The sequence below is a fragment of the Drosophila eugracilis genome, unplaced genomic scaffold (genome assembly GCF_018153835.1).
Source record: "Drosophila eugracilis isolate 14026-0451.02 unplaced genomic scaffold, ASM1815383v1 contig_1765, whole genome shotgun sequence".
Lineage (NCBI taxonomy): Eukaryota > Metazoa > Arthropoda > Insecta > Diptera > Drosophilidae > Drosophila > Drosophila eugracilis.
In genome coordinates, this window is record NW_024572605.1 from 5,267,732 (window position 1) to 5,292,340 (window position 24,609).

Sequence of the window (24,609 nt, forward strand, 5' to 3'; positions counted from 1 at the left end):
GTTGACGAGCGAACAACCGTTTTTGGCAGCGGGCCAGGAAATTGACTTTTGGCCTATTAAAATACAATTCAAAACGGCGTTCGCTGTTTGACTTTCATTCGAGAGAGCTTTTCATAAATAGACGTTTCCTTATTGCAGCAGCCGCTCACTTCATCGAAAGATCGATCAGTTAGCCTGATAATGCCTCCACTTAACGGACAACTGCAAGTTGCAGATTGGAAAATGAATCTGGCCGGAGGCCAAACGGAACCCATCTGTCTTTGTGCCATCAAAGTGCAATCAGCCAGCTGAAGTGGCACAAGCCAAAAGTACAAAAATAGATCCCAAGATGTTGGCCAAAAAATAATACGAAAAAAAAAATTACATTAAAAAGTAAAAGAAGCCAGCAATATCGCCACAACGAAAATGAAAGTAAAATTAATTTTTTATTTTCGGCTTTTCAAGAGGCGCCCGCTGCCTGATCGCCGCTCGCTTCTTGGCCATTTTTTGGCGATGATGTCAACATAATTTCTCCACCTACACAGCAGGCCATCATCCATCCCAATCCCGCCTTGCTCCACTCTCTCTCTCTCGTGCTCTCTCTCTCGCCCTCTCTCACTCTGACCCCTGTCGTCGCTGCGTGATTGTGGACTTTAATTTAAGGCGAGCACGCGCTTACGTAAGTCAAAACCTGGCCGTGGCGACCCCGGACTCGAGTTCGTGTCTTCAGTCTTTTGTTTTTGCAGGAATCGTAAGCTCCCTCATTTCCATGATAAATACTCGTACATTCTGAACCGAAAATTCGGCGTGCGGTGCGGATAATGATCCCCCGAAAAAAACTTCCACTCCAGCTGAAACTCCAACTCCAAAGAGAGATGCAACAAATGATAATTATGGCTCAGACATATCATTGTGTTATTGTAGTCGCACCGAAGAAAGGTTAACGCAGTGAAAAGAGCAAAGCGAACCGCCTGCAGGGCCCGCCGTCCAGCGGTGCGTATACATAATGCTCAGCCGACATTCGCATTTGTTGCTGTAACATTTTATTGCTTTTTATTCGACTGCGCTGCCATCATCACAGCGCGCGTCATAATATACATAATTTCTTAATTGCTTGGGGTCAGCTCTCGGATGGATGGATGGATGCTTACTTGGTTTTGTTATGGCTGATTGCTTCTTCTGTGTTTTTTCCCCCTCTTTGGACTCTTTTTTTCCTTCTTGGCTTCCATATTTTTGGGGCGCCACGCTGCGGCAGCTGGGTAAAACTCAGCATGGGATTTCGTCAAATAATCATAATTTTTGCGCGAGCGCGTGACGCTGATGGTGATCTGCAGTTTCTTCCTCAGCCCGAAGTTCGAGCTGATCTTTCTGCAACAGCCTGCTAATTCAACTCATCATCCGCAATCGTTATGAAAGTTAGCGCCGAAATATAATTACCTTACAACAGGACACAAGTCAAATCGATGAACAAAGTTTGCTGATGGGAAATTTACCTTGGCAAAGCACTAAAAAATCTTGGGGGCTTTGGTGAATTTGGCTTAAAATATGTTATTTTTTCTCTTAACAAGGCTTTAACTGAATTGTCAGGACCCTAAATGGTAAACACATATTTTAAGTGGGCAATAACTAGTTTAAAGACATGTTTTGAAGGATATTAAAGTAATTTCAGGTAAAAATATCAACAGAAAGGCTTTCCATTCTCAACTATGACCATCAATTTTAGGGTAATTAAATTAAGTAGAAAGAAGAAGTTTGATTTTAATTAAAATCTCACTTCCTTGACCTCAGCGATTTCACCAAGTCTTTCTTAACAGATCCTACTCGTAAGCTGGCTTTAAGCCACCTATTGTTTTGTCTTTTGCAAATCTGAACTTGACAATGGTCTCACGTAACAAAGCCATTTGGGGGTCTTATTCCCTGCTCTCCTATTCCCAAATCCCCGCACACACAATACCATATGCTAAAATACACTATTCACCTCTGATTTCGACCCATTGTGCTGGACTTAAGCCGAATTTCGTTTGTATTTGCTTACCCGTTCGTTTGTTAAAATATTTGCCACCAACAACGTGCCTGATGAATATGTAAACAAAATTCGCATATAACACTCACATACCCCTACACATGTTCCGAACTTGTTAACGAGTGCTCATATATGGGGATTTACTTTTTGGGTTAATGTTAATGCGAATGCATCTGCTGATGGGCAATTTAAAAAAGTTCACCAAATTGTCTGACATCGACATGCAAATTTCATTTAACTTGTTTTCCCTTTGCGGTTTCCGTTTCGGCTCTTTTCTCCAACCATCCATCCACACAGCATTCCCATACCCGTATATCTATGCATAATTTGGACACTTAACTCTTTATACTCTGCCAAAGGGGCTGTCCCAGTTTTGGCACAAAATTTGCAACTCAATAAGGTAAGATGCTGTAATTAAATAAGCTTACTTTTAGGTTTATCAAGTGAAATTTTTGCTTAAAAACGGCTCATAATACTATTTTTTAGATAATACTAATATTATAAAATATTAAATTTATAAAATTAAATTTCTAGAAGAGCATATAAAGTTTTGGTGGTTCTTTCTTTCTGATTTTGGTAACTGCTTGCATAAAAGCCAGAGAAATACCTGGATGGCGGCGTGGGTGCCTTTCACTCAACTCCGTTTCGGGACGGATGGGCGGCGTGCCATGTCAAAGTTGGATTCGAGTGGAGTCGAGTGTGCAGAGTCTGCTTCTGCTGCAGCTGGAAATGATTCAATTTCATGGCCATTCATTCCGCAGCCGCAGTGAGTGCGCGGCCACCGCAATTTGGCGCAATTAGCAGCAGGCAGACTTTTTTTCTAACTGACAGCCAAGCAGGCGGCACGCAATGCACTCGCCCATTCGCCCATTTGCCGCAGACGCCCCCACTCGAAAACCCCATCACGAACAAAAAAAAAGGAAATCCAGTTGCGAGGAAAAGCACTCGTCTAGCTAAATGAGGAACGCCTGCTGACGGGTTGGCCAAAAGGGGGAGGGCTGGCCAATCCACCGACCTTGCCGCCCGCGATTGCTCCACAATTTGTGGGGCCTGGACTTTGTCTTGGCTAATGACCATCGCTTGGACGCAGGCAGAACCGCTGACCTTTCGCCAGTCGCAGAGCAAGTGAAGCGTGCCAGCTGCAAGTCGCCAAGTCCGGCATGGCATCTTTAAGCCGAAAATGTTGTTCCCTAATTAAAAAAGGACAGAAACCATAATAAACTTTGTAAATAATATGCGTAAAGTATTTTTAAAATCCTTGTTTAATTATAAATAATTCTATACGAATGATTTAATTTCTTTCTATATTTTTAACTATGAACTTTATAATTTAATTTAAATAAAATATTATTATTAGTGAATATTCACCAATCTCTTCGACTAAAACCAGGGAAAGTGTATCTGTGACGTGGGCAAAATATATATCGTCATCTTGTCTGGCGACAACCACTGGAAGAGTGGCCGGGTCGGATGTGGATGTGACTGGTGGATGTGGCCACTGGCCAGTGGATGCAATCAAGCGGCGAACGCACAACGAGCTGCGGTGCGCTTGGATGGACAGGCTGTCGGCTCCGGATTGCGACACTTTAACGCAGCCAAAGCAACATTTCGAGGGCTCTTGGACTCTTGGAGGTTGCAGTGCAGCCGTCACCGATTATTTGTGGTCAAACATGATGGAAACTAAAAAGGAAAAGTCAAAGCTGCCCGCAACCGGAACCGATTTTCCAGCTGACTGGTGGACAGTTAGGAAATTCTCTTAGTTGTAAGAATAGATTGGCTTCCAGTTTTTTGAAAACAAGAAACAAATTGATAAAATATTTTCTTTCTTTTGGATTTTGTTAAACTTGTGATAACGCGGACTTATATTAAATGTGGAATAAAGCCTTTTTGTATGTTGTTCATCTTAGAAAATTAATTTTGTAATCATAGTAGGACTCAAGTTAATATAAAAATGATTCAAAAACATCATAAAATAATAATATCGGTTACATTTCAAATTTGAATCCAGTTTGTTTCGCGCCTTATCAGCACTCTTGTCATCCCCCTCTAACGGATGCGTTCTTGTATTAACCACCAGCACGCAAGATAGATGAAGTGCAAGTGAGACAACTAGTTTAAGTGAACCGCTTAATTTTTAAAACCGCTTCGTGCCAGGGCTGCGAAACACTTTTATTAAAACCGTTTTAAATTCAAATCAAAATTTGAAAATTAAATAAGTTTTAACAAAAAATTACAAGGTGTTTGATTAATCTTTGTGCGCTAGCTGAATTAAGCTCTTTGAAAGCTGACCTTGAAGTCGTCAAACAATTTCTGTAAAGATATAAGAATAATTGTTATGAATATTAATTTTAAAATATTTATTCTTACTTTTCTTGGTGGCAGTCCATCCAATCTTTGAATTGGCATCCTTATTGTATTTATTAACCCAATCCAAAACAGGTTGATAGTATTCCAGCAGTGCCAGGCTACTGAGTCCAGTGTTATTGGGCAGTATTTTGCCAACCACCTCTTTCCAGGGCTTAGTAGAACCCAAAGACATCATTGATCTGGGAAAGATAAGCTGTTTAGTCTATCTAATTACATAATAAGGAAAGGAAAACTCACTTTAAATCATTGCCCACAGCCAAGCTTCCATAGAAATCGCAGTTGTGAAGTGGTTTTCCGCTCAAACTCTTTTTGCAGAGCTCGCGGTAAAACTGATACCCAAGAATCTCCGAAATGAATTTCCTTAAATTCAAAATTCAAAATTACAGTCTATTATTAGAAATTAGTTTACTTAACTTACTGAGTCTGGAAGCTTTGATCAATGTTTACGTAGAACTTGTAGGGGAAATCAATAGCTCCTTCTGACCGATCCGAAGGCGGTTCGATTCCCGCATGCTGCTCCATGAGGCGCCAGTAGTGCTTGTTCACGGTGTCCATGTCCACTGTATCGTTGAGAAGATCATGCATCACCTTGGTGTGCACATAGTACAAGGGAATACTAAGAATTGTATGGATGGCCTGGAGTAGGGATTATACAGTCTTTAGACTTAAGTATATGATTAAGTACCTTTTAGTACTCACCATGCGGAAAAGACGACTCATCAGAGCGGTTTCGCTGAGTGCTTCCTTGGCCAAACGGCGACCAGTAAGATGTGCTGGCGAGGAGGCGGATAGGACCACAGCCTCACCAACAGCAAACTCCAAATTGTAGGCCTTGAAATAGTACGAGGGAAGGTTCCTCTTCTGCTGGGCATAGTAAACCCTGGCCATGTGACTGTGATACTGCATCATCTTCCGGAAACTGACCTTCTCGCAGTACATAAGGTAGACATGCGGGGTGAGGTCAAAGATGGAGGGTCGGCAGTCGTCATTTGGACTATCCTGATTGGGTTCCTTCAACTGGTTCTTGTGGAACTCCTCAGATAACGGCTCGAAGCCCAGCGAAGTGTAGAAATTCTCGGATTCATTCACCATAGCCCTGGCATTCAGGTCTTTGACAAACTCATCGAACTCCGGCAACTGGGCACGTGGATAGTACTGCTCCAGGATGCTGCCACTGGCCCAGGCCTGTTCAAGGACCTGTTGGAACAGATGATCCGGTATGGGTCCATTGAGATTTACAACATCGCCACCATATTTCTTATGCAGCTCCTGGCGGACGAAGGCGTGGAGTTGCTGGTAAGCTGGGCGAAGTTCCACCATCGCCTGTTCCATCTGCTGTAGCATCTCCTGGCTGTCGTATTTATACCACAACTTATGGACTGGTACCTCTAGGATTTTGGCAGCCTTCTGATAAGATTGAACAATGGTATAGAAATTGACAGATGCCCAGATCTGGTTCTTCTCGCGCCATGCCTCCCAGTAGTACTTCAATTCATCAGCATCCTGGCTGCTCTTAACAATCTTTTGGATGTCCGGGAAATAGGCCAGTGGACTGTCATCCTCGTTGGGCCTATTTGCTCCGCCCAGATACGGCTCGATATCCTGGTCCGTGGAGAGAGTTTGTAAGGCGGCCAAGTTCATTTGCACGGAGGAAAAGTAATCATCGCCCAGGACAAACAAATCTCCCGCAGTGCGCAGCTCTTGAAGAGCAGTCTTGGTCTCCGGATTGCGAACCCTGTCCAGATCAAATCTAGCAGCCTGCCGGGAAATGCTCACCAGCTCCTCGGCAATGCGTTTCACATTGTTCAGCTTGGAGAACAAGGCATCGAAGTCCTCCTCATTGTTGGCCGAATACGTTTCGGCGGCAATCTCGTTGTAGAATTTGTAGTAACGTTCACTCGATTGATTCACAAAAGTCTTGGCCTCGAGGTCAACATTGGCAGCCGCAGTTGAGCACTAAAATTAGATGAAAGAGATGAAGACCAAAATGAAACACATTTCTTGATACGCAATAAGATGAGTTAATTTGTGTTTCGAGCTATTTTGTTAAGATCTCATGGTTGAATCAAAGATTATTATTTAATCGCTATAATGCTTACGGCAATGCCGGCTATCAGCAGCACCAGCAGCAGCAGCAGGCTCATCTCCCCTGGAATCAGTTTCACTTTCGCACTCAACACCGGATCTCCTCGAACTGAGCTGCTTCCAACGTTAAGCTGGCATTTAAAGCTTTCCCCGGGTAGCTGATAAGCGCAATCAGCGAGAGATTCTCGTCCGGAGGCCGACCCACAATAATTGAGAACAAAACGTAGCTTTGTGGAATGCTTGACGATGATGTCTTGTTTATTAAGCGGCTCAATAAAGATGCAATAGATTGCTAAAAGTTATATATCTAGTAATGGGCAAGGCCATCGATTCGGGTCAGGGCGGTAAAATGTGGATCAGGAGCGGTTCGTCATCTAGTTCTGGCGCTGAACGGTGCGATTCTCGTGGCGAATGTTCACGTCTACAATGCTCATGTTGGGAGTGAGGAAGTTCACCAGGCGATCGACTCCAGAGCGGGGCAATCTATCGAAAGGATAACCCATGGACTGTCGATCCGGGTACAGGCGGTCACGGACACCACAGTAGGAAGCAGCATCACTGCAGCGACCCACCAGTTGCTGGTCAATCTGAGGGATATAAATAAGGTAAGGATCAGGAAAGATTCTTGGTAATCCTTGTCAGAAACATACCCTATCATTCTCATAGTTGGACACCATGATGAACAGCACACAAGGCAGTCCTTCGGGCAGACCCTTCGGTATCAACATGTGATTAGGCCATCCACAGCCGCAGAAGTTGAACTCCAGTTCCTCAGCAGTGCCGGCAGCCGGGCGATTGGCATCCAGATTACGGAAAGTGCGCTCGAATGGAATAGTCACACTCGATTCAGTGGATCGGCGACGAATCGTGTTGGGTCCCGGGTTCAGGGCAACCACAAACTTATCCAGTTCAATCATCAGGGAACGCTGTTCGCGCAACAACATGGGCTGACCACGCTCATCATTCTTGGGTGCAATGAAGATGCGCACGTAGCCGAATCTCTGGGCACCGCCATCGTTGTTCACACTGATAGTGTAGGTGAAGGGCAAGTACTGCAGATGGGTGAAGCGGGCGAAGACATTGCCACGGGGCAGGAAATCAAAGCCACGGGACATGTCGACATCCGACTGCTGCCAGAAGGTGGTCAGTGTGTTGGGCTGACCTCCATTGGTGTCCACTTGGATGCCCTCAATAGTGACGCCAGAGTAGTTTAGCCGAGTATCGGTATAAGCCGGCAGGCGGCTCTTGTGCTCCTGGAAGATGCGATCGATGTACGAGTGCCACTTGTAGAAGACCGGGTCTCGCATGGCGGTGGACACATCACCCATCACTCCAAAGGACTCCAGATGCTTGCTGGTCGGATCATGGGCATAAGAGATGAAGGTGTGGCCATTGTTGTGCAGATCACCATACTAGAAGGGAAGAGAGATTAATCTACAATCCGGCTAAGAAACCTGAAGAATATTACCAGGGTTCGGTTAGGTGACAGAATGGAGGACTCAATCATGTTGCCAAGGGTGTCGATGCCCGTAGCTTCATCCAATGGCACTCGGTTGCCACGCTCCTGAGAAGTTATTTATAATTTAACACACTACCTTAATAAAAATCAAACCTAACACTCACATCCATGACGAATCCTTGGTGGATAGCCTCATAGATGCGATCACGCCAGCGCTCCAAATCTCCGATTTCCACGTTAAGCTGATCAGCTTCTCGGTTGAGATCGCTCAGCCTGATGTTCTCGAAGCGAGGAGGCCAAGCGCGACTGGCCACCAAAGAGTCCATCTTGGGGAAGTATCCCTCGGCAATGGGGTCCCGCAGATTGTTGAAGGGCAGTACCCTAGCAAGGTTGTTGCTGAATCTCTCGGCATTGTAGCGGGCAATCACCTGCTGGTGCATGTAGTAGAACAGCTCACCACGGCGATCCTTGTTCACAATGCTGCGGTCAGAGGCCTCGAAGGGGTACACCAAATGCCAATGCCAATGGTGGAGGTTGATGCCCAAATCCTCACGGAAGTACCATAGCCTGTGCTCTGGATCAAGATCGGAGGCGGTGTAGTCCCTGGGAATGGTGATGGGAATACGGGAACCTGGTTGCACCACAAACGACTCCTCACGCATCTGACGAATAACCTGGGAGTCAATGAACCGATCGGGGAAGGTCTGCGAGAATGAGGGCAGATCCAGACCCTGGGTGTCTGGACGATGGAGTAGAGCCACCGATAAGGCGTAGTTGAAGAGAACTGGGTTAACACGATCCCTGGCATAGACGGCCACACTCTGCAGATCATCAACGGAGCGCATGTTCATGAAGATGTCTATCAGGCGACCGGCAATCCTGCGGTGCTTGGGCAGGAACAGCGAGAACTGCTCATCGCGTCCCAGTGACATGGGAATCCTCAGATCAGGAATGGAGATCTCCCGGACTGGAACTCGCTGCTCCACCTTATCGCCAACACGGCTCTGAACCTCATTGCTGATTGGGCGGTAACGATCGGTCAAGAAGGAATCAGGAACATCAAACACGGTCACCCGTTTGCCCTTGTCCATGAACACAGGCTCAGTGGGATGATCGAAGAGCAGGAGAAGATTCTTCTTATCGGCCATGTTTGATGAGTGTTCTACTACAGGATCTCGAAGGAAACTATCTGAGGAAATGTCACTGGAAGCCTGAACACTTCACAACTGTGACTATCCACTGAATGGTTTCCCTTTTTATAGCAAAGTTAGGAGGTACGAAATATCTAATATCTTTTGGAGAAACCGCAAGAACGCCTGTGAAAGTTTCTTCTCACGCGATGATAAGGATTTGAAAACCGCAAATTTTGTTTTTAGCATATTTCTAAAATGCATTTTTTTATTATTTCAAGAATATTTCATTATTAGTTTTTGTTTTGTTTTATTTTTTGGTTTTGCTTTTGCTTATCTATACATATGTACTATTGGAATGAAATCGGATTTGGTTATCTCTGGGTTATGCCTGCGTTGTAAATCAAAACTTCTCTACATAGACGCTCTTTTCGCTTACATCCCATCCAAACAATTAATTATATATATATATGTATATATATGTCGCTACATGCATTATACGGCAATAATAATAATAATAATAATAATTACAACTCGGCTATAATCGATCAACACTTCCCTAATTCCCTACAACTTCGTTATTATATAGTATAGCGCTAAAGACAGATATATATAGAGACAACGAGATATTTGGCGAATGAGAACATGAGAAATATCGTACGACAAGCGGATCTATATAGCGTGTATATACAAGAAATCTGTAGAAATTGCTATATTTTGCTGCATTTGTTAGTCGCTCCGTTTTCGTTGTGTACGAGTATAGGCGATAGTTGTTGTTGTTTCTCAGTTGGTTACATATGTGTAGATCTTGTAAAAAGTATCTTAGAAAAGCCCTGGGCATGTCCCGTGTTCCTTGGCCATGATATGTTGTGTTTAAGCTCTTAGAATATATATATAGAGAGAGAGATAGAGTTAATGGTAGGAGGGGGTCTTCAGCTTGGTTCCGATCTCTCAGCCCGAAGAGAAAGTAAGAATGGTTAGCTGGGTGTTTGTGTATAAAGACTTTAATCACATCCAAAAATGCATACACATGTATTTACATAATATCGTGCAGTATAAATCAAGAGTTATAGAAAAATATATGTCTATGTGTATATATATAAATATGTGTGTCTGTGTCGTGTATATATATACGTAATTCAAAAAAGAATTCAGTGCTGTTTAACAACTTAAAAACTGTTGTTCGAATCGATGTGTTTTGATGGTTAGAATTTGATTTTAGTTCGGTTTAAAGCGCAGTTAGCTACTCCTTGTATATATATAATATATATATATATATATCAAAATCATATATTGGAATATGATTTGGTAACGTCGGGGCAATAGATATACATACATAGTTACAAATAGTTGTCGGTACATACATACATATAATACTTGTTCGATTTTGATTTGCTTCTCAACTTTGTAGGGTCTCTCGTCGGTTGTCGTTAAGGTTTGCATGTGTATATTGGTGCCCAAAAAGTTTCAGACTACGCTAAAGCTACGGATAACATCTAGTTCTAGTTTGGTTTTGGTTTTAGTTTTTCTTCGATTTTTCATTCAATTCGTTTTCGTCAATTTTTGATGCCTTTCTGAGCGTACATAAAAACATACATACATATATACGAGTATCGAGGAACTTTCACTACTTTCAACAATATCGACATCAACAACGGGGATCCAACGAAATGGAAAATAACTATCCGGTGCAAATATGCAGGGGTCTTTGCTCGATCGGAGATAATGCCTGGCCTTTGTACTGAGGTTCGCCCGTATCACTTTTCCACTAGCCAATACAACACTGTGCCTACTACTTACTTACGCAGATACTTTGAACGTCTGGGACTCAGGTACAAGTTTCTTTCGATGCGACATGGTGCAGCTGTGTTAACCAACCGAAGGTGAACTTAAAAGTTTCAACCCAAAACAAAAAAACAAATATACGATCCCTAACCCGCACCCTAAATCGTAAGTTGACTTCCGTTCCATTCCGGCCAGCCTAACGACCGACCGACCACTTAGTTCGTTGAGGTGGCATTCTGGAATTCCTGCCGGCAGTAACCCATCACAATATCCGACCGGCAGTCGCCGCCCATAAGTCCCGGCAGGAGCACTGCCGCCCCCAAGATAGTCACCAGGGCACCAAAGACCACCAGGCCCAAGGCGGGCAGCTTCTCGCGGCTAAGCAGGGCATGCGGCTCCATCTGGATGTAGGCCAGACCGGGCAGGATGTAGGCCAAGGGTATGGCCGCCAGGAGACCCTGAAATGGGTGAATGGTTGGGGCATAAATTTGCATGGCAAATACACAGACGCTTTTTGGGCCACAATTTGTGGATGCCATTTGGGATCGGCAATGTGGCCAATACCCGTGACCAGAATACAAGGGGCAAACGACTTACTGATGATAATAAACTTGGCCATAAGGTTGCCCCATTTGGCCGGGACAATGTGAATGCTGAAGTTCGAATTAGTCTCAGATGTATTTAATAAAGCTCTTGAAATGTATGGATTCTTTGTTGGTTAGCCCTCAACTTGACGATGCCTTTCTAGGATTTATACTTTCCTATTTCAGCGATAACATCAGAAAACGGAATAATAAATAGGTTTATCCAGAAACCAGTTTATAAATTGGTAATAAATAAGTTTTTAACTTGCAAAGACAAATGTCTTTAATAATATTCCTAGAAATCTATAGCCTAAGTACCTTCCCTACTTCAACGTTTATTTAATTTTTGCCTACTTGTTCTGGTCAAGGGTACAAAGCCTCGTTTTCCTTTTTTTTTTCCAACCGGACGTGAACAGAAATCATGGATTAAGGACATGGGAAAATCCTACTCACATTCAGCTCCAAAACAGAACCGAGGCAGTCGGTCATGGGCGAGATGACGAAGGCGCTGAACACGATGGCCATGGTAATGGCTTTCGAGTACTCATCGATTATGGCCCCCTTCTCCAGGCTGGGGTCCTTGTCCTGGGTGAACTCGCTGATGGGCTCCTTCAGCACGAACCGATGGACGAGGGCGCGCACAATCTGTTGGGAGGAAATAGCCCCAAAATACACATAAGTTTTGTGAAACTTTCTCTTAAGTATCTGGGATCAAACCTCGCGGGAAACGAAGCACTCGATGGGGAAGGTCAGTAGTATCGATATAGAGAAGAGTACACGCGAGAAGTTCATCAGGTCGTCATCCCAGCAATAGTTCTCCAGCAGGTCGCCTGCAAAATACAAAGAAACAAAGGAAATCCCAAAAGGGGAATTGGTGGGCGGTAAATAGTAAAATAGTAAAATAGTAAAAAAGTAAATGCCAAAAACAGCAGACAGGATACATCCGCAAATTGCCTGTCAGTGCAATTAAATGCAATTTGTGTCAATCCCTCACCTTGGGATAAGGCGCGGAAGGTGGAGTAGCCAGCGATGCCGAACAGGGCCGCCACCGTCCAGGCAAATCCAATCGAAATGTGGGTGACCTTCTCCCAGCGCTCCATGGTCGCGTCGCGCATCGATTGATAAACGAGAAAGGTGTTGTGATGACACATGAAAGCTGCACAGACAGATGTCCAATAGATAGATAGATAGATAGATAGAAAGATATATATATAGAAGGACATTCGAGTGGAAAATCCACCCACAACTCACCGAAGACCATGATGCCCGTGGCCGGGATAAGATCCGAGTTGGCGAACCGCCAAGACTCCGCCGTGTCCGTTCTGAGAACAAATCATCGCATCCGTGAAGAGCATAAAAGAGGTGGTGAAAAAAGGTTTTTCCAGGAAACATTACACAAAAGTTAACACCAAATTAACATTTCGTTGGCTCGCCCTCGGACAGCCCCAGGAAATGTGAATTATTCGCATAAAAAATGAGTAAAAACAAAAGGTGCGGACCGTAAGATAAGACGAAAACGTGGAAAAAGCCAGGCAGCCGCAAATTGGAAATTTATTTAAATTTTATACCAAGCCGCAGACGCAGCATTCAAGGTTCACCCATCCAAAAGCAGAAAAAGGGGACCTGCTGACCTTGAAACTGCAGGGGAAAGTGTTGCGTCCTCCGCTTTTCCAGCGCATATGTATGTATGCATACAACTTAGTTGCCACTGCAACAGACTCAACTCGACTCGCCTAATGAAAAGCCATAAAAGGCAAACAAGTGGCACACTAAATTTTATGAGCTCTGTGCTCCCCAGCAGCTTCTGCATCACCAGGGATGGGAGTGGATAAGGGAGTGGAGGGCTGGAGAGCCACCGCCCTGGGCAGTTGCCACAGATTTGAAAGCACTAAAGCGCCACTTAGCACTAAAGCCCAGAACCACCCCCAACCCCCAACCCAGACAAAACCACCATCAACCATCCTCCATCCACCATCCACCATCCATAGCCCTATTCCCAAGCTCAGGTCCAACTGGTTGCAACTTTGTTAGCGGTTTTCGGGAAAATCGAGCAAAGTACACAATTTGTAATTAAAATGTAAATAAATCTTCACGCGTTTAACCAGCTATATTTTGCTTCTGTTTTTTGTTTGGTAATTTTTATAAATTGCTTTGGCGGCTAGAAAGTTCCCAGCCAAGTTGGCGGTAAAATGTTTTAGGCAACTTTCAAGGCATGTTACCTTTTAAATTTCGGTTAATTTTTCTTTTATTGCCTCCTTAATCGAATTTTTAAAACAAATTGTGCTCAAGTCACACAAATCATAATTAAATTTCGAATAAATTTATATTTTCAGTCTTTTTACAAATTGCTTTTGCTTTAATTAAGACGAAGAGTTTTGTGGAAAACAGTCAAAGTCCAGAGCCATCATATTCTTTATAATCGAATTCAATGAAATCAATACTTTTGAAAAGTGAAACCAATTGAATGACATTTCGACGCTTTGTGCATGCCAATAATTGATCTGATACTCCTATTATAATTGTCACTAATTGAAAACGCGAAGCTCGAAATGAAAATGGGTTAATTTTCAAAATCTCATTTGTTATATGTCTTCTTTCCCACTGGCTGAACTCGGCTAATGAATTATTTATGTGGGTCAGCCGTCAGGTAGTTGCAATTGGAATTTATTAGCTGAAATCCAGCGTTAATTGACTCAATCGATGGAGGTTGGCATTTCGGTGAAAACATTATTCGATTAATTACACACGCCAACTATTTTGACATAGATATATATCTTGATCCTAACTCTTGTAGAAAAGGGTTGACATTCTAAACTTAAGGATACTAAAATCAAGAGTTTTTTAAACCAACTGAGTTAATCAGACATTGTATGTCCCCATTCTTGTTAAGAAAAAACACTGATTATTAACCCAACATACTTACACTTTATAATCGCCCGACATGAGCTTGATGATGACCGCAAACAGGATGAAGACCACACAGGCCAGGCTAATGAAGCTTGCACGGGCCAGTCGGGAGACGTTCTTATAAAGACATAGAGGCATTACCACGCCCACATTGACGAAGAAGACAACGCCCAGTCGAACAGCGCCCATGGAACCGCCCCAGGAGGGAAAGAAGCGAACCAGCACTTTCGACAACGTATCGCCCACCACCACATTGTAGGATATCATGGCTGTAAAGAGAGAGTTTGGTGAAAGCATCAGAAAAAATTCTATCACAAAAAATGCTCATCAAATTTATATGACGTAATAAAAATGTTGGATTCAAAGATATCTAGCAGGATATCGCGAATACCGAAATGTAACTTGAAAATGTTAGAATATCTTTTATTAATAAAGTATTAAAAAAACTAGTTATTAGAAGTTCTTTTAAGTTAAATATTTTTCTTATAACAGAAAGCAACAATTGGTTCTAATAGTAAAGCAAATAAGTAAAACATTTCTTCTTTCTCATTAATTAATATAATAAATAAGTGATAAATTTACAGATTTACTTAGCAAAATAAAAATGATTTATTGGCAATGCCGATATGGCCACCAAAAACACATTTATCTCTGTACAATGTTATTTTAGCCTCCAGTAAAGGAGGAGTTGACAAACTCACCCAGGAAGGGATACATGAACTGCAGAAGGGAGAGCAAGTAGTAGCCGTACTTGCCGTAGGCGGCCTCCATGATGCCCGGATAGCTGAACCGGCCGCAAATGTGGCCGCATCTGACCTGTAAATGAAATGAGGCTTAAACGGCTGCACACGCCCTCGCAAATGAGTGCGCTCGTTAATTATGGAGAAAATGCTAGGCCCGGAATCGAACGGAAATGCGTTTTGCATGTGACTTCGGTGTAGCGAGGCCTGATTGCCACTTTAAACCGATTTTAGGAAGGAGGAAGGCATCTCATTAGTTAGGGCTTGCACACACTCACCATTAGGATGAGTGAGTAGTCGGTGATGTAGGCCACCAGGATGAGCAGGGCCAAACCTAGGCCGAATCCGGCCCTGTGGAGAGCGTAGGGTATGCCAATGACGCCGCTGCCCACAATGGAGTTGATGTAGTTGAACGATGCCTGTGGCAGCGAGGACAACGTGTCGCCCAGTCCAGCATCCTGGTGTGGTTGCTGCTGCGAAGGTTGACGATGTTGCTGCTGCTGTTGCTGTTGCTGTAGCTGCTGCTGTTGCTGTTGCTGCTGATGTTGCTGTTGCGGCTGGCCCTGTTGCTGATGTGTCTGATGGTTATTCTAGGACGGTGTAACGTACAACAAAGGTTAGCAATCGGTCTCCCTTGTGCTCTCCATTACTGCACGTTGATTGGGATAAGAGCGCAAAATTGCCTCGAGTGCCTCTTTACATCAAAAGCAAAACCAACAGAGGACCTGCACATCTCTACACAGCTACCCATCTACCTCACATACCACCCGCTAGCCAATGTTGCGTATACGCAATATTCAGGTAGAGGTAAAGACAAAGGCAGCTCGTATCCGTATCGTAAATTGCGGTTGTGCCAAAAACCCTTCTCCACCTCTACTCTGGAAGTGGGTGTGTACACTGATAAAAATGATTGAGCAAGAATGGAAATTCTTGATTTTTTCTATTTAAAAAAACTTTTTATTAAGAATCAAATAAACAGTTTATGTGAACTTTTTAAGCTGAGAAGTATAATTAACATTTTCTACGGGTAAATCTATCCAATTAAAAATATCCTTTTGCATTTTTTCTGTGTGTTTATGGACGTGTGGTGGTAGCACGGGTCGCCCAGATCCCCGGCTCCAGCCGACTGCCATAAAAGACAATTTTATATCAAGAGCTCTCACATAAACATAAATAAAATTCCTCAGCCACGTCATAAAGTCACGAAAAGCAGGCCAATGTTGTTGTCCGCATTTACAGCATGGCAACTAAAAAATAAAACACCAGCAGCAACAGCAGTAGCCGTGGCAGGAAAATAATAAAAACCGAAGGGATAAGGATAAATTGGAGAAAAAACTTTAGCCAGCTGGCAATTAAAGAACTTCTGGCAACTGAACTTCGAGGGAAAAGGCAAACAAACAATGGAAAAGTTTACACTTCTCTGCAGCCTTACCTCCCAACACCCTTTATTAAAAGAGAGCGAGTGTAAAGTAAACATTTGCCAGAACTACTTTAAAATGGTTTTTGGAGGTGTTTTGGCTAATGAACATTTCCAAAGGCAAATTACGCGCGAGTTGAGTTGAGTTTTCAATTCAATTAAGTGGCGTCAAAGGTCGCCGAGAGGTTTTTTCTGGCTCTGGTGGCCCCCCTGTTGAGTATCAAAGAAAATGGCTAATTATGAGGCTCGGGCACGGGAAACCCATCGCCCAATCGCCAAAGTCACAAGCTAGAAGTCTCAGTGCCAAGGCTGATACAGCAAGGCCAGGTTACGGCAGCTGCGGCCCAATGAAATTACAGAGTGTCCGTTGTCAGTGGCCCACAGTCCTTCGTCCTTTAAAAAAAAAAGTCAAAAGAAAAGCGAAAAACAAAAAACAAGAAAGGAAAAAACAAATTGCGCCGTCGAAGGCAAATGGGCCAACGTTAATCTCGAGCCGGGGCGGAAAAGCCCTTGAAGGGTGGGGAGGAAGCGGCACTCTCAACAGGATAATTTATAGCCAGCTGCCTTGATTAGTTTATCATATAGAAGATTACCCCGCCATTAAATTGTGATGGGCACTTGTCCTTGGACGAGTTAAAGTTTCATCACCGAATCCAGCCAAGCGCATCAGAAATCATAAATAATTGCCTGAATAAATGATATCGATGAATGAATAAATCTGTTTCCGGTGCTCAATCGAGCGTATTTTCGGGTCAAATTCGCATTTTCGGTTAAAACTGCCAACATTATATTTCGCTGGAATTCACATAAATAATTTTCTAGCATATATCCCCCCAGTCAGCAATTAAGCCCTGAAAATCCAATTAATTTAACAAGGGAAAAAAGCAGAAAAACCAAAAACCAACCAACAAAAATCCCAGTCGGAACTCAATTGACTCAAAAGCGTGTGAAACTTGGGAAAAGCGAAGGGGGAAAACAAAAAAAAAAGGGAAAACATGAGATGAAAATTGTTTGGTGGCTTCTCAGGTGCACGTGCCCACAGGTTGGCCCACCCAACTGGCAGAAATACCTGTGTCTAACAGAACGTTTCTAATAAAAGACAAACATTGTCGAAGGCAAATACAAACTCAAACACAAATAGAAACGCCGCACACGAAAGCCAATCTCCACTGGGGGAATCTCCCAAAACAGATCCTGAAAATATTCTAGGATCCCCGTTTCTAATGGCAAACAAACCATTTTATGCACTGCACGATTTTAATTAATAACACTCATGTCCTTCGCCCGTGTCCCAAACTCTCATTTCCAACTCCTATTTCCTGCTCAGCAGCAGAAAAACAAAGTTGAACCCTTGTACCCCGAAATGGAATTAAAAATACCCTTTGCTTATATAAGAGCATATATAAGTGAAGAAAGGCTAATAAAGGGTTTGAAAAAGAGAAAAATAATTGAAATTTTAATTAATTTTAAAGGATATTACTAAGACATAAAATGTACAAAAAATATGAAAGGGAAAAGAAACTTTCTTAGGAGGAAAAGTAATTGAAAACAAAAGTATAAGAAAGTTTTATATAAATAATAAAAAATCACCCAAAACAAATATCAAGATATATACTAAAAGGCATTTAAAATATTAAACAAATATTTTTTTATTAAGAATTTAAAAATGGAATGTTGTATTTTTATATTAGTAAACCTCTGGGATAAGCACCACCCATAACTAGACATACCCCAGACATAATACCATAAAGAGACCAAACAATTTGTTTGGCCAAAACTCTGGACACATATTTGGCTGGCCTAATGAAATTAGAGAACGACGACAGGACAATGGGAGCAACCAATTTGCACTTTAATGAAAGCGTTTTGGTCAACACCAGGCGCACACACACACACAAACATTCCCATGCCAGATTGAAAAGGGTTGGAGCATATTTAGGTGGTCCTGGTCCACTGGGCCAGGCCAAACAATTAACCAGGGACCTGAAAATTATGAGCGAGCCAAAATGGCACAATGACAGTACCATAAAAGCCGCCAGTTGCCGCAGAAATTGCAGCCAGTTTTTGCAATGCAATTCGTTCGTGTCCCGCTGAACTATTGACATAGCCATGTCGGCATTGTTGTCATTTCAGTTTCAGCCGTTGCCAGGGGTTGCCCGGGGTTGCACCCCATGCCGATAGACAAACAGGGCCTATGGTCCCTGTCCTCCGATCTGCCCGATTCATGCACATATACTTGTATAGTGAAAAAGTAAACACAAACATGCAAGGCAGCCAAATGGTCCTAGGGTCAGGTTTATCACGGGGCAGGGGCGAGGAATGTGCTCTGAATGGGGTGTTGTTTTAGGGAAATGGAAAAGGGTTTGACCTTTTGCCGCCTGCACAGCAAAAATAATACGAAATTGGCGACACAGTTAAGTTTTGTTGGAACTTCAATGAACCGAAAAGTTTCGTTTTAATTTAATAATTTCCAACTCAGTTCCCCATAAAAAGAGTTTCAAAGAAAGTTTAAACTTTTCGAAATATGCATTTACAGTATGATTGGATTGGAATTAACTAGAGAAGCGTCTAAAATTTGCATTTGAGAGTGTTAAGAAAAATTAAAATCTTTTCTTCAAAGTTTTTTGTTTTCTAGAAACTAAGCTTTTTTCCTGGAAACTCTTCTCTCTTAAAACCAGAAACATAGAAATGTTATATTTATCTTTCAAAAATGTAAAACTTCTCTCCAAATTAATTCAATGTTCTTTAAGTGTATATTTTCTTTGCTCATACTGTGCTCTGTAATTTTGGTGCTTAATTTAATTTGTGCAGTTCCCTTTCATTGCAATTAATGAGTAGTCTTTGCCGAGCTGGCCAAGAGCTGGCTGTTCCACTTTTTTGCTGGAACTAACCTAATTGAGAAACAGCCGGGCGAGTGTCCCAACTATTGGCAATTCGCCTTTGAGTTTGAGCCGGCGCGCGACCATTAGTTGTGCAAACAATCAGGGCTTTTTGGCTTCTTTTATTCGCACCCTCTCCCACTCGTTAATGCTGGAATTTTTTTTATTTCGGACAGCCTTGGCTTGGCCTAATGGCTTTGCCAACAACAAGAAAAACAGCAAAAGTTTCGGTGCGAGGCCTAAGAAAACAACAAAGGGCCAACACACTCACTCACATTCCCTGGCATTCCTTACTTATGCATGGTAATGCATCAAATATTACACAATGTTCCCATCAAGTTCTGGCCTTCATTTCCTTCCCCTGTCCCTCCGGAGAAAAACCCCAACTAAATATGTTCGAGTATATGTATGGGAAATCCTTTCCTGCTTTTTCCGACAGACATTCTCTGGTATTAGTTGCCGGGATTAGATTCGGCTTAAAGCCAAGTCAGCTTGCAGTGGCCTTAGCACACTTTTTTGGTAGTATTTAATAAGCTGTAAGCTAGATGGATGAGTTTATTTCTTATCAGTAAAGGAAGGCTTTGAAACATGGCTTTAGGAATCGCATTAGCTTTAAGAATTTTACAAGTTTTATGGATGTATTAAAATGATTTTCTCTTTAAAATGATTTTTTCCTAATACAACATTTCCTACTATTAATTTGTTCTAAAAGTTTTGACAGTTTTATGCATTTCAAGTTTTAATAACTCACTTATCTTGTTAGCCATACCATCCCGTGCTAAAATTTTCTCTTTAATGCCAGTAAACTAGTTTAATATTCCCAAGCGCCGCACAATAAATTCTTATAAAACTTTTTATTTTCCCAGAAATTCTGGCTAAAAGTATGCAATAAAAGAGCACACTTTCAATCGTAATTTGTCTTCGTTAAGAACTCGCACATGACTTTGCTCAATGCAATATTTAATAAGGCGCCGCGAAGTAGGCAAGAAAAGTATTTCTTAATAAGAAAATTCTTTTGATGTCCAGAGACCAAAAGCAATTTGTACCGCCCGAAAGACCCAGAGAAGGTCGCGGCCAGAATGCCAGATATGTGTGTCCCACTCTATCCGTCTCTATCACTTCTCCTTCTTCCCGTCTCTCTCTCTCTCTCAGACCGAGTGTGTAGGCGTTACTCGGAATTTAATGAATGTGAAGGAGAAACTGGAGTGAAGTGTGAATACGACTACGGTTCGCTATGCAAGTGCAGTGCCGGCAATGGGAATGTGAATGCGAATGTGGGTCAAAGTTTACCTTCATTATATTGTTGAAGTCATCGAATGCATAAGCCTCGGCGACCGACACATCGCTGCCCTGATGGAATGCATGAAAATCAAATTGTTAGCCATTAAATCGAGTTCACTTCAACAACAATCGAGTGCCCTCTCTGAATGATTCGCTTAAAAAACATAAACGTAAAATACATATCAAATCAAACAAGCATGCATATACGAATCATATCGCAAAAAAATTCCAATTTATTCGCATGCCGAATATATATATACATAGACTATCTGTATATACTGTATATATCTTATATATACCCGCACATATCTTTATGGAACACGTGTTTCTATATATATACGTATATCGCTGAGGGAAATGCGAGCGCGAGTTTCAGTGGTTGGCTGAGTTTTCCTCTTTTTTTTTTCATTTTATCGTTTTGGCCGTCAATTTCCGAGATACAGTGTTTGGTTTTATTGTTCTGCTGCCACAGCGGGGAGTTCGCGAGGCGCTTGGAATCCGTAAGGCGCCGAAATCGAAACCATTTAAGACACCCATTGTACGGACCACCACACTCCCACACTTGAGACCCTGGAGATGGACTTAGTCGGGTCTCGAAAGGGATTTGGCGATTCACCTTGATTGCCTGCGAGCCGGAATTGCTGACAAGCCGTGGGGTATGCAACAGTTATTGCATAACTTTAGCGGTGGCGTATGCGTGATGTTTAGTATTACCCATACGCCACGTGAACTTAACTTGGCTCAAACACTACGTCCACTTTACTTCCTGTCAGTGGCAGGATACCCTGTTGAGCACCATCAATGGCCATTGCCTTTGAAATTTATTTAAATTGGGTTTTCCGGACAACGATTTCCCATTCCTCGCCGAACAATGTTTGATTTAATTGGGTCAATTGAAATTGGGATTGAGTTAAGCGTTCGAGAGAGGCTTGCGGGCCAATTTGAAATTCCAATGTGAACTTAATTGTCGGCACGAAGTGTCTGAGAACTGAATGTTCCCCCAGGGCCAAGTGAACTGCAGGCTGCAGCTGACATTGATTTCTGTTATCTCACAAGGGATGGAAGGGGTGAGCTGCCGTTGACATTCTTATTTGATGCCTCAGCTGGCACAGCTGCAACAGGGGGAGCAGCACAAGGATCGAGAGAAGGAGGAGCTGCAGGAGAATCAGCAGGTCCAAGGCCAGACAGCAGATGCGCGGCGTTGCCACCACATGCCATGCATACTAAGCGACGATTAAGTGGATGCGGATATGGCTGTGACCATAGATATATAACTGGAGCAGAAATCTCATAAATCCTTCGCCGCCTCTTTGTGGGTGCTGTTGTAATTGTTGTTGTTGTGTAATTAAAGGTCGAGCTCTCCGCCTTATTGATTTTCTGGTTATCTCAAGTATTTTGGCGGCCGCCCCCTAGGGAGAACTTAATTAAATCTTGAAGGATCTCGGACAAATTTTCACGCCCGTCAAAGGTCATCGGTGAGACAATAAATAGCTGAATCCTTGGAAGACCCCAAGTGATTCAATTGCTTGTCATCAATCATAGCATGTTGTGAATTGTGTTTGGGATAATCACTCAATCAGGACACGATTCGATGGTTCTAATGTGTCATTGTCTCAGACACACTGTGGGGGGTCGGAAAAACTCGCTGCTATACAGCACTTGAGGGGTGCTGAAAACAAATTGATTTAACAATCTTTTTCACAGTACAAATTTACGAGTTGCGAGCCACGATTTCAAGTATGTGTGATTGCGTGTATGTACGAGTATATACATACATCCATACATATGTGCTGACAGACAGACAGACACGCAAGCCAATAATTCCAGCAGTTGAGCGAAATGGAATTCATAACGAGCTTAAGGGATTATCGGGCATAACCCGTCGGCAGCTCCCAAAATCCCCAGCCAAATCCCCTTGGCCAGATTCATATGCAAATGTCGGGCTGGGGCATCTATTAAGCCATGATTGATCGACGGGGCATTTTGTTTATTAACAATTCATTGGGCACAGCAAGGAATATGCCTTCATGAAAATGTGTCGTTAAATCTTTTGTGGCTTTCCACTTGCAAAAATTTAATTTGCCTTAACCGAAAAGTTGACAAAAAGCTCGAAATTGATTACGCTCTACAGGATTTATGACAGCCACATTTTTCATTTTGCAGTTTGAATTTTGGAAATATTTTTGTGGAGGATAAAATAAGAGAGAAAATTTGCATGTTTTCTGACAGACAAAGCGCGAAATTGATTACGTTTTAGAGATTTTATGAATGCTTAATTTTAAAATATGCAAAGGGGGAAAAAGATAAAAAATTATAGAGAAAATTTCAGGAAAAACGTGAAATTTAAAGTTTATATACAAACATTTTTTAACTACAGTTGAAAGGGAAACTCCAATGATGTGCAAATATTAATAAAATATAAAAAGATTTTTGTTGATTCACCTTATGAATGCGTAATCGAAGGAAAATATTGATAAACTGAATTACAACTTATTTATATAATTCTGGTTTAAAGATCTTAACTGCAAGCTACATGACAACTTTATAGTGAGAAATTGATTCCTTAGAATGAAACTACATAGCAGTTCTGAGAAACACCGACTTTTGGCCACATTCCCGGCCATTATGCACTCTGCGGGGGCAGTTGGCCAATCAGTCAGTTCGTGTGGTTGCAATTAGTCGGAGTTCCTGCGGCTGGGAAGTGTGCAATTAGGGTGCTGCTGGGGAAGTGCTTGAGTTGTGGTTGCCTTCAGTGATTTCTCAGGGTGAGGACTCGAAAAAGAAGGCGCTCCTCAAAAATAAAACTAAGTGCATATAATTACGGACCCACTCACCTGGCGCTGCAGTATATAGCTGAATTCCGTGGCCGTGTTGCGTCGACTGTCGTTCATGTTCATTTTGCTTGGTCTGAGATTCTTTTGGTCTTCCTCTGTTTTTTTTTTTTTTTGGTCTAACTTTAGCTAATAGTAAAAGTTGTAAGAGCCTCTGGCTTCAATTTTAGTTTAGTTCGTTTACTTAGTCGAGTTTAGCTTTAGTTTTAGTTGTAGTTGTAGTTGTAGTTGTAGTTTTAGTTGTGATTTTGGTTATTTTTTTTTTTTTTTGATTTTGGTTTAGCTTAGGTGGGTAGTTGGCTGGCCTTTATGAAGTAGCTGGATATGTACGAGCAGCCCGCCTGCAAGCAAATAAACAAATTTACAACTGAAATAAGATAAAACAACTGCCAAGAAACGCAATTTGGCCGCAGGCACAACACAGTTTTAGTTTCCTTGTTAATTATGAAGAAGTTATACAAGAACTGGAGCGCATATCTTGCCACTGTCACCGAATGATAAATAAACTGGGAATTTAAAGGATATCTTGTTTGGTGTTTTGTTTTTCAGTATTTCCTGTTATATTTTATTATGTATTTTTGTTTCTTTATTTTTTTTTGTAAGGATGTATGTTTGTTAATGGAGTTTTGCATTGTTGTCTAACCGATTTATCGGGTGTTCGATGCGATTTGGTTGCTTCGACGCTTTCGATGAGACTGCTGCAATAAAAATATATTGCGAAACTCTCAACAAGGATACACCGTTAGCGTCGCTGCCCGAAGTCCTGCCTCCGCTCTGGCCTCTCTCTCCGCGCGTCGCAGTCGCTTTCTCTTTCGCTCATTATGCTCACGTTGTTGTTGTTGTTGTTGTTGCTGCTGCTTCTGTCTGACTTTGAAATCGCCACACACATTCACAAGTGCACCAACACACTCACACGACACAGCGCTCTCACAATAACAACAAACAGAAGCCGGAAACGAAAGCGAAAGTTGCCACACTGTCGCATCAGCTGTTGGCTCCTAAAAGCTCGCTCTCAAGCCAAGCTTTCACTCCTACTCGAAAGCAGTCTGGTAGCACTGCCTCCTCTTCATTCATCGGGAATGCTAGAGTGAGAGTCAGAGAGAGTGGGCACGTGGTTCAAAAGCTTCCTTCGCACAGTGGGA

General features: G+C 42.5%; 3 protein-coding genes across 6 annotated transcripts; all 3 read right to left on the reverse strand.

The window, feature by feature from the left end:
* Positions 1-4,129: 4,129 nt before the first annotated feature.
* LOC108104534 (angiotensin-converting enzyme) lies at positions 4,130-6,564 on the reverse strand. Its single transcript, XM_017210668.1, has 6 exons — positions 6,469-6,564; positions 5,069-6,325; positions 4,788-5,005; positions 4,607-4,729; positions 4,370-4,548; positions 4,130-4,312 (listed from the first exon to the last, which is right to left on the reverse strand). Exons 1-6 carry the CDS (start codon positions 6,511-6,513, stop codon positions 4,302-4,304), a joined length of 1,833 nt encoding a protein of 610 aa, XP_017066157.1. The 5' UTR covers positions 6,514-6,564; the 3' UTR covers positions 4,130-4,301.
* A 118-nt stretch (positions 6,565-6,682) lies between these two features.
* On the reverse strand, positions 6,683-9,151 carry LOC108104532 (phenoloxidase 2). Its single transcript, XM_017210662.1, has 4 exons — positions 8,078-9,151; positions 7,923-8,018; positions 7,105-7,866; positions 6,683-7,041 (listed from the first exon to the last, which is right to left on the reverse strand). Exons 1-4 carry the CDS (start codon positions 9,059-9,061, stop codon positions 6,829-6,831), a joined length of 2,055 nt encoding a protein of 684 aa, XP_017066151.1. The 5' UTR covers positions 9,062-9,151; the 3' UTR covers positions 6,683-6,828.
* Positions 9,152-10,025: 874 nt separating this feature from the next.
* On the reverse strand, positions 10,026-24,545 carry LOC108104533 (putative sodium-coupled neutral amino acid transporter 11). 4 transcript variants are annotated; one of them, XM_017210663.2, is made up of 11 exons: positions 24,111-24,545; positions 23,471-23,808; positions 20,646-20,705; positions 15,338-15,649; positions 15,021-15,135; positions 14,336-14,588; positions 12,664-12,734; positions 12,407-12,568; positions 12,130-12,242; positions 11,866-12,057; positions 10,026-11,286 (listed from the first exon to the last, which is right to left on the reverse strand). In XM_017210663.2, the coding sequence occupies exons 2-11, from the start codon at positions 23,531-23,533 to the stop codon at positions 11,044-11,046; spliced, it is 1,584 nt and encodes a 527-aa protein (XP_017066152.1). In that variant the 5' UTR covers positions 23,534-23,808; positions 24,111-24,545; the 3' UTR covers positions 10,026-11,043. The 4 variants fall into 4 exon arrangements, with proteins under 4 accessions (XP_017066152.1, XP_017066154.1, XP_017066153.1 ...); XM_017210665.2 differs by lacking the exon at positions 20,646-20,705; XM_017210664.2 differs by lacking the exon at positions 24,111-24,545 and having other exon boundaries at positions 23,471-24,099.
* Between the last annotated feature and the right edge of the window lie 64 nt (positions 24,546-24,609).

Coding starts and splice junctions, on each gene's coding strand:
- LOC108104533 (XM_017210663.2), bottom strand. CDS start 23,533: ATGAACATGAACGACAGTCGACGCAACACGGCCACGGAATTCAGCTAT. Junction 20,706..23,470: donor GCTATATACTGCAGCGCCAG/GTGAGTGGGTCC, acceptor GCATTCCATCAG/GGCAGCGATGTGTCGGTCGC. Junction 11,287..11,865: donor GTTCTGTTTTGGAGCTGAAT/GTGAGTAGGATT, acceptor CACCCATTTCAG/GGTCTCCTGGCGGCCATACC.
- LOC108104532 (XM_017210662.1), bottom strand. CDS start 9,061: ATGGCCGATAAGAAGAATCTTCTCCTGCTCTTCGATCATCCCACTGAG. Junction 7,867..7,922: donor TGTCACCTAACCGAACCCTG/GTAATATTCTTC, acceptor CTTCCCTTCTAG/TATGGTGATCTGCACAACAA. Junction 7,042..7,104: donor CCAACTATGAGAATGATAGG/GTATGTTTCTGA, acceptor TATATCCCTCAG/ATTGACCAGCAACTGGTGGG.
- LOC108104534 (XM_017210668.1), bottom strand. CDS start 6,513: ATGAGCCTGCTGCTGCTGCTGGTGCTGCTGATAGCCGGCATTGCC. Junction 6,326..6,468: donor TGCTGATAGCCGGCATTGCC/GTAAGCATTATA, acceptor ATCTAATTTTAG/TGCTCAACTGCGGCTGCCAA. Junction 4,730..4,787: donor GATCAAAGCTTCCAGACTCA/GTAAGTTAAGTA, acceptor TTTGAATTTAAG/GAAATTCATTTCGGAGATTC.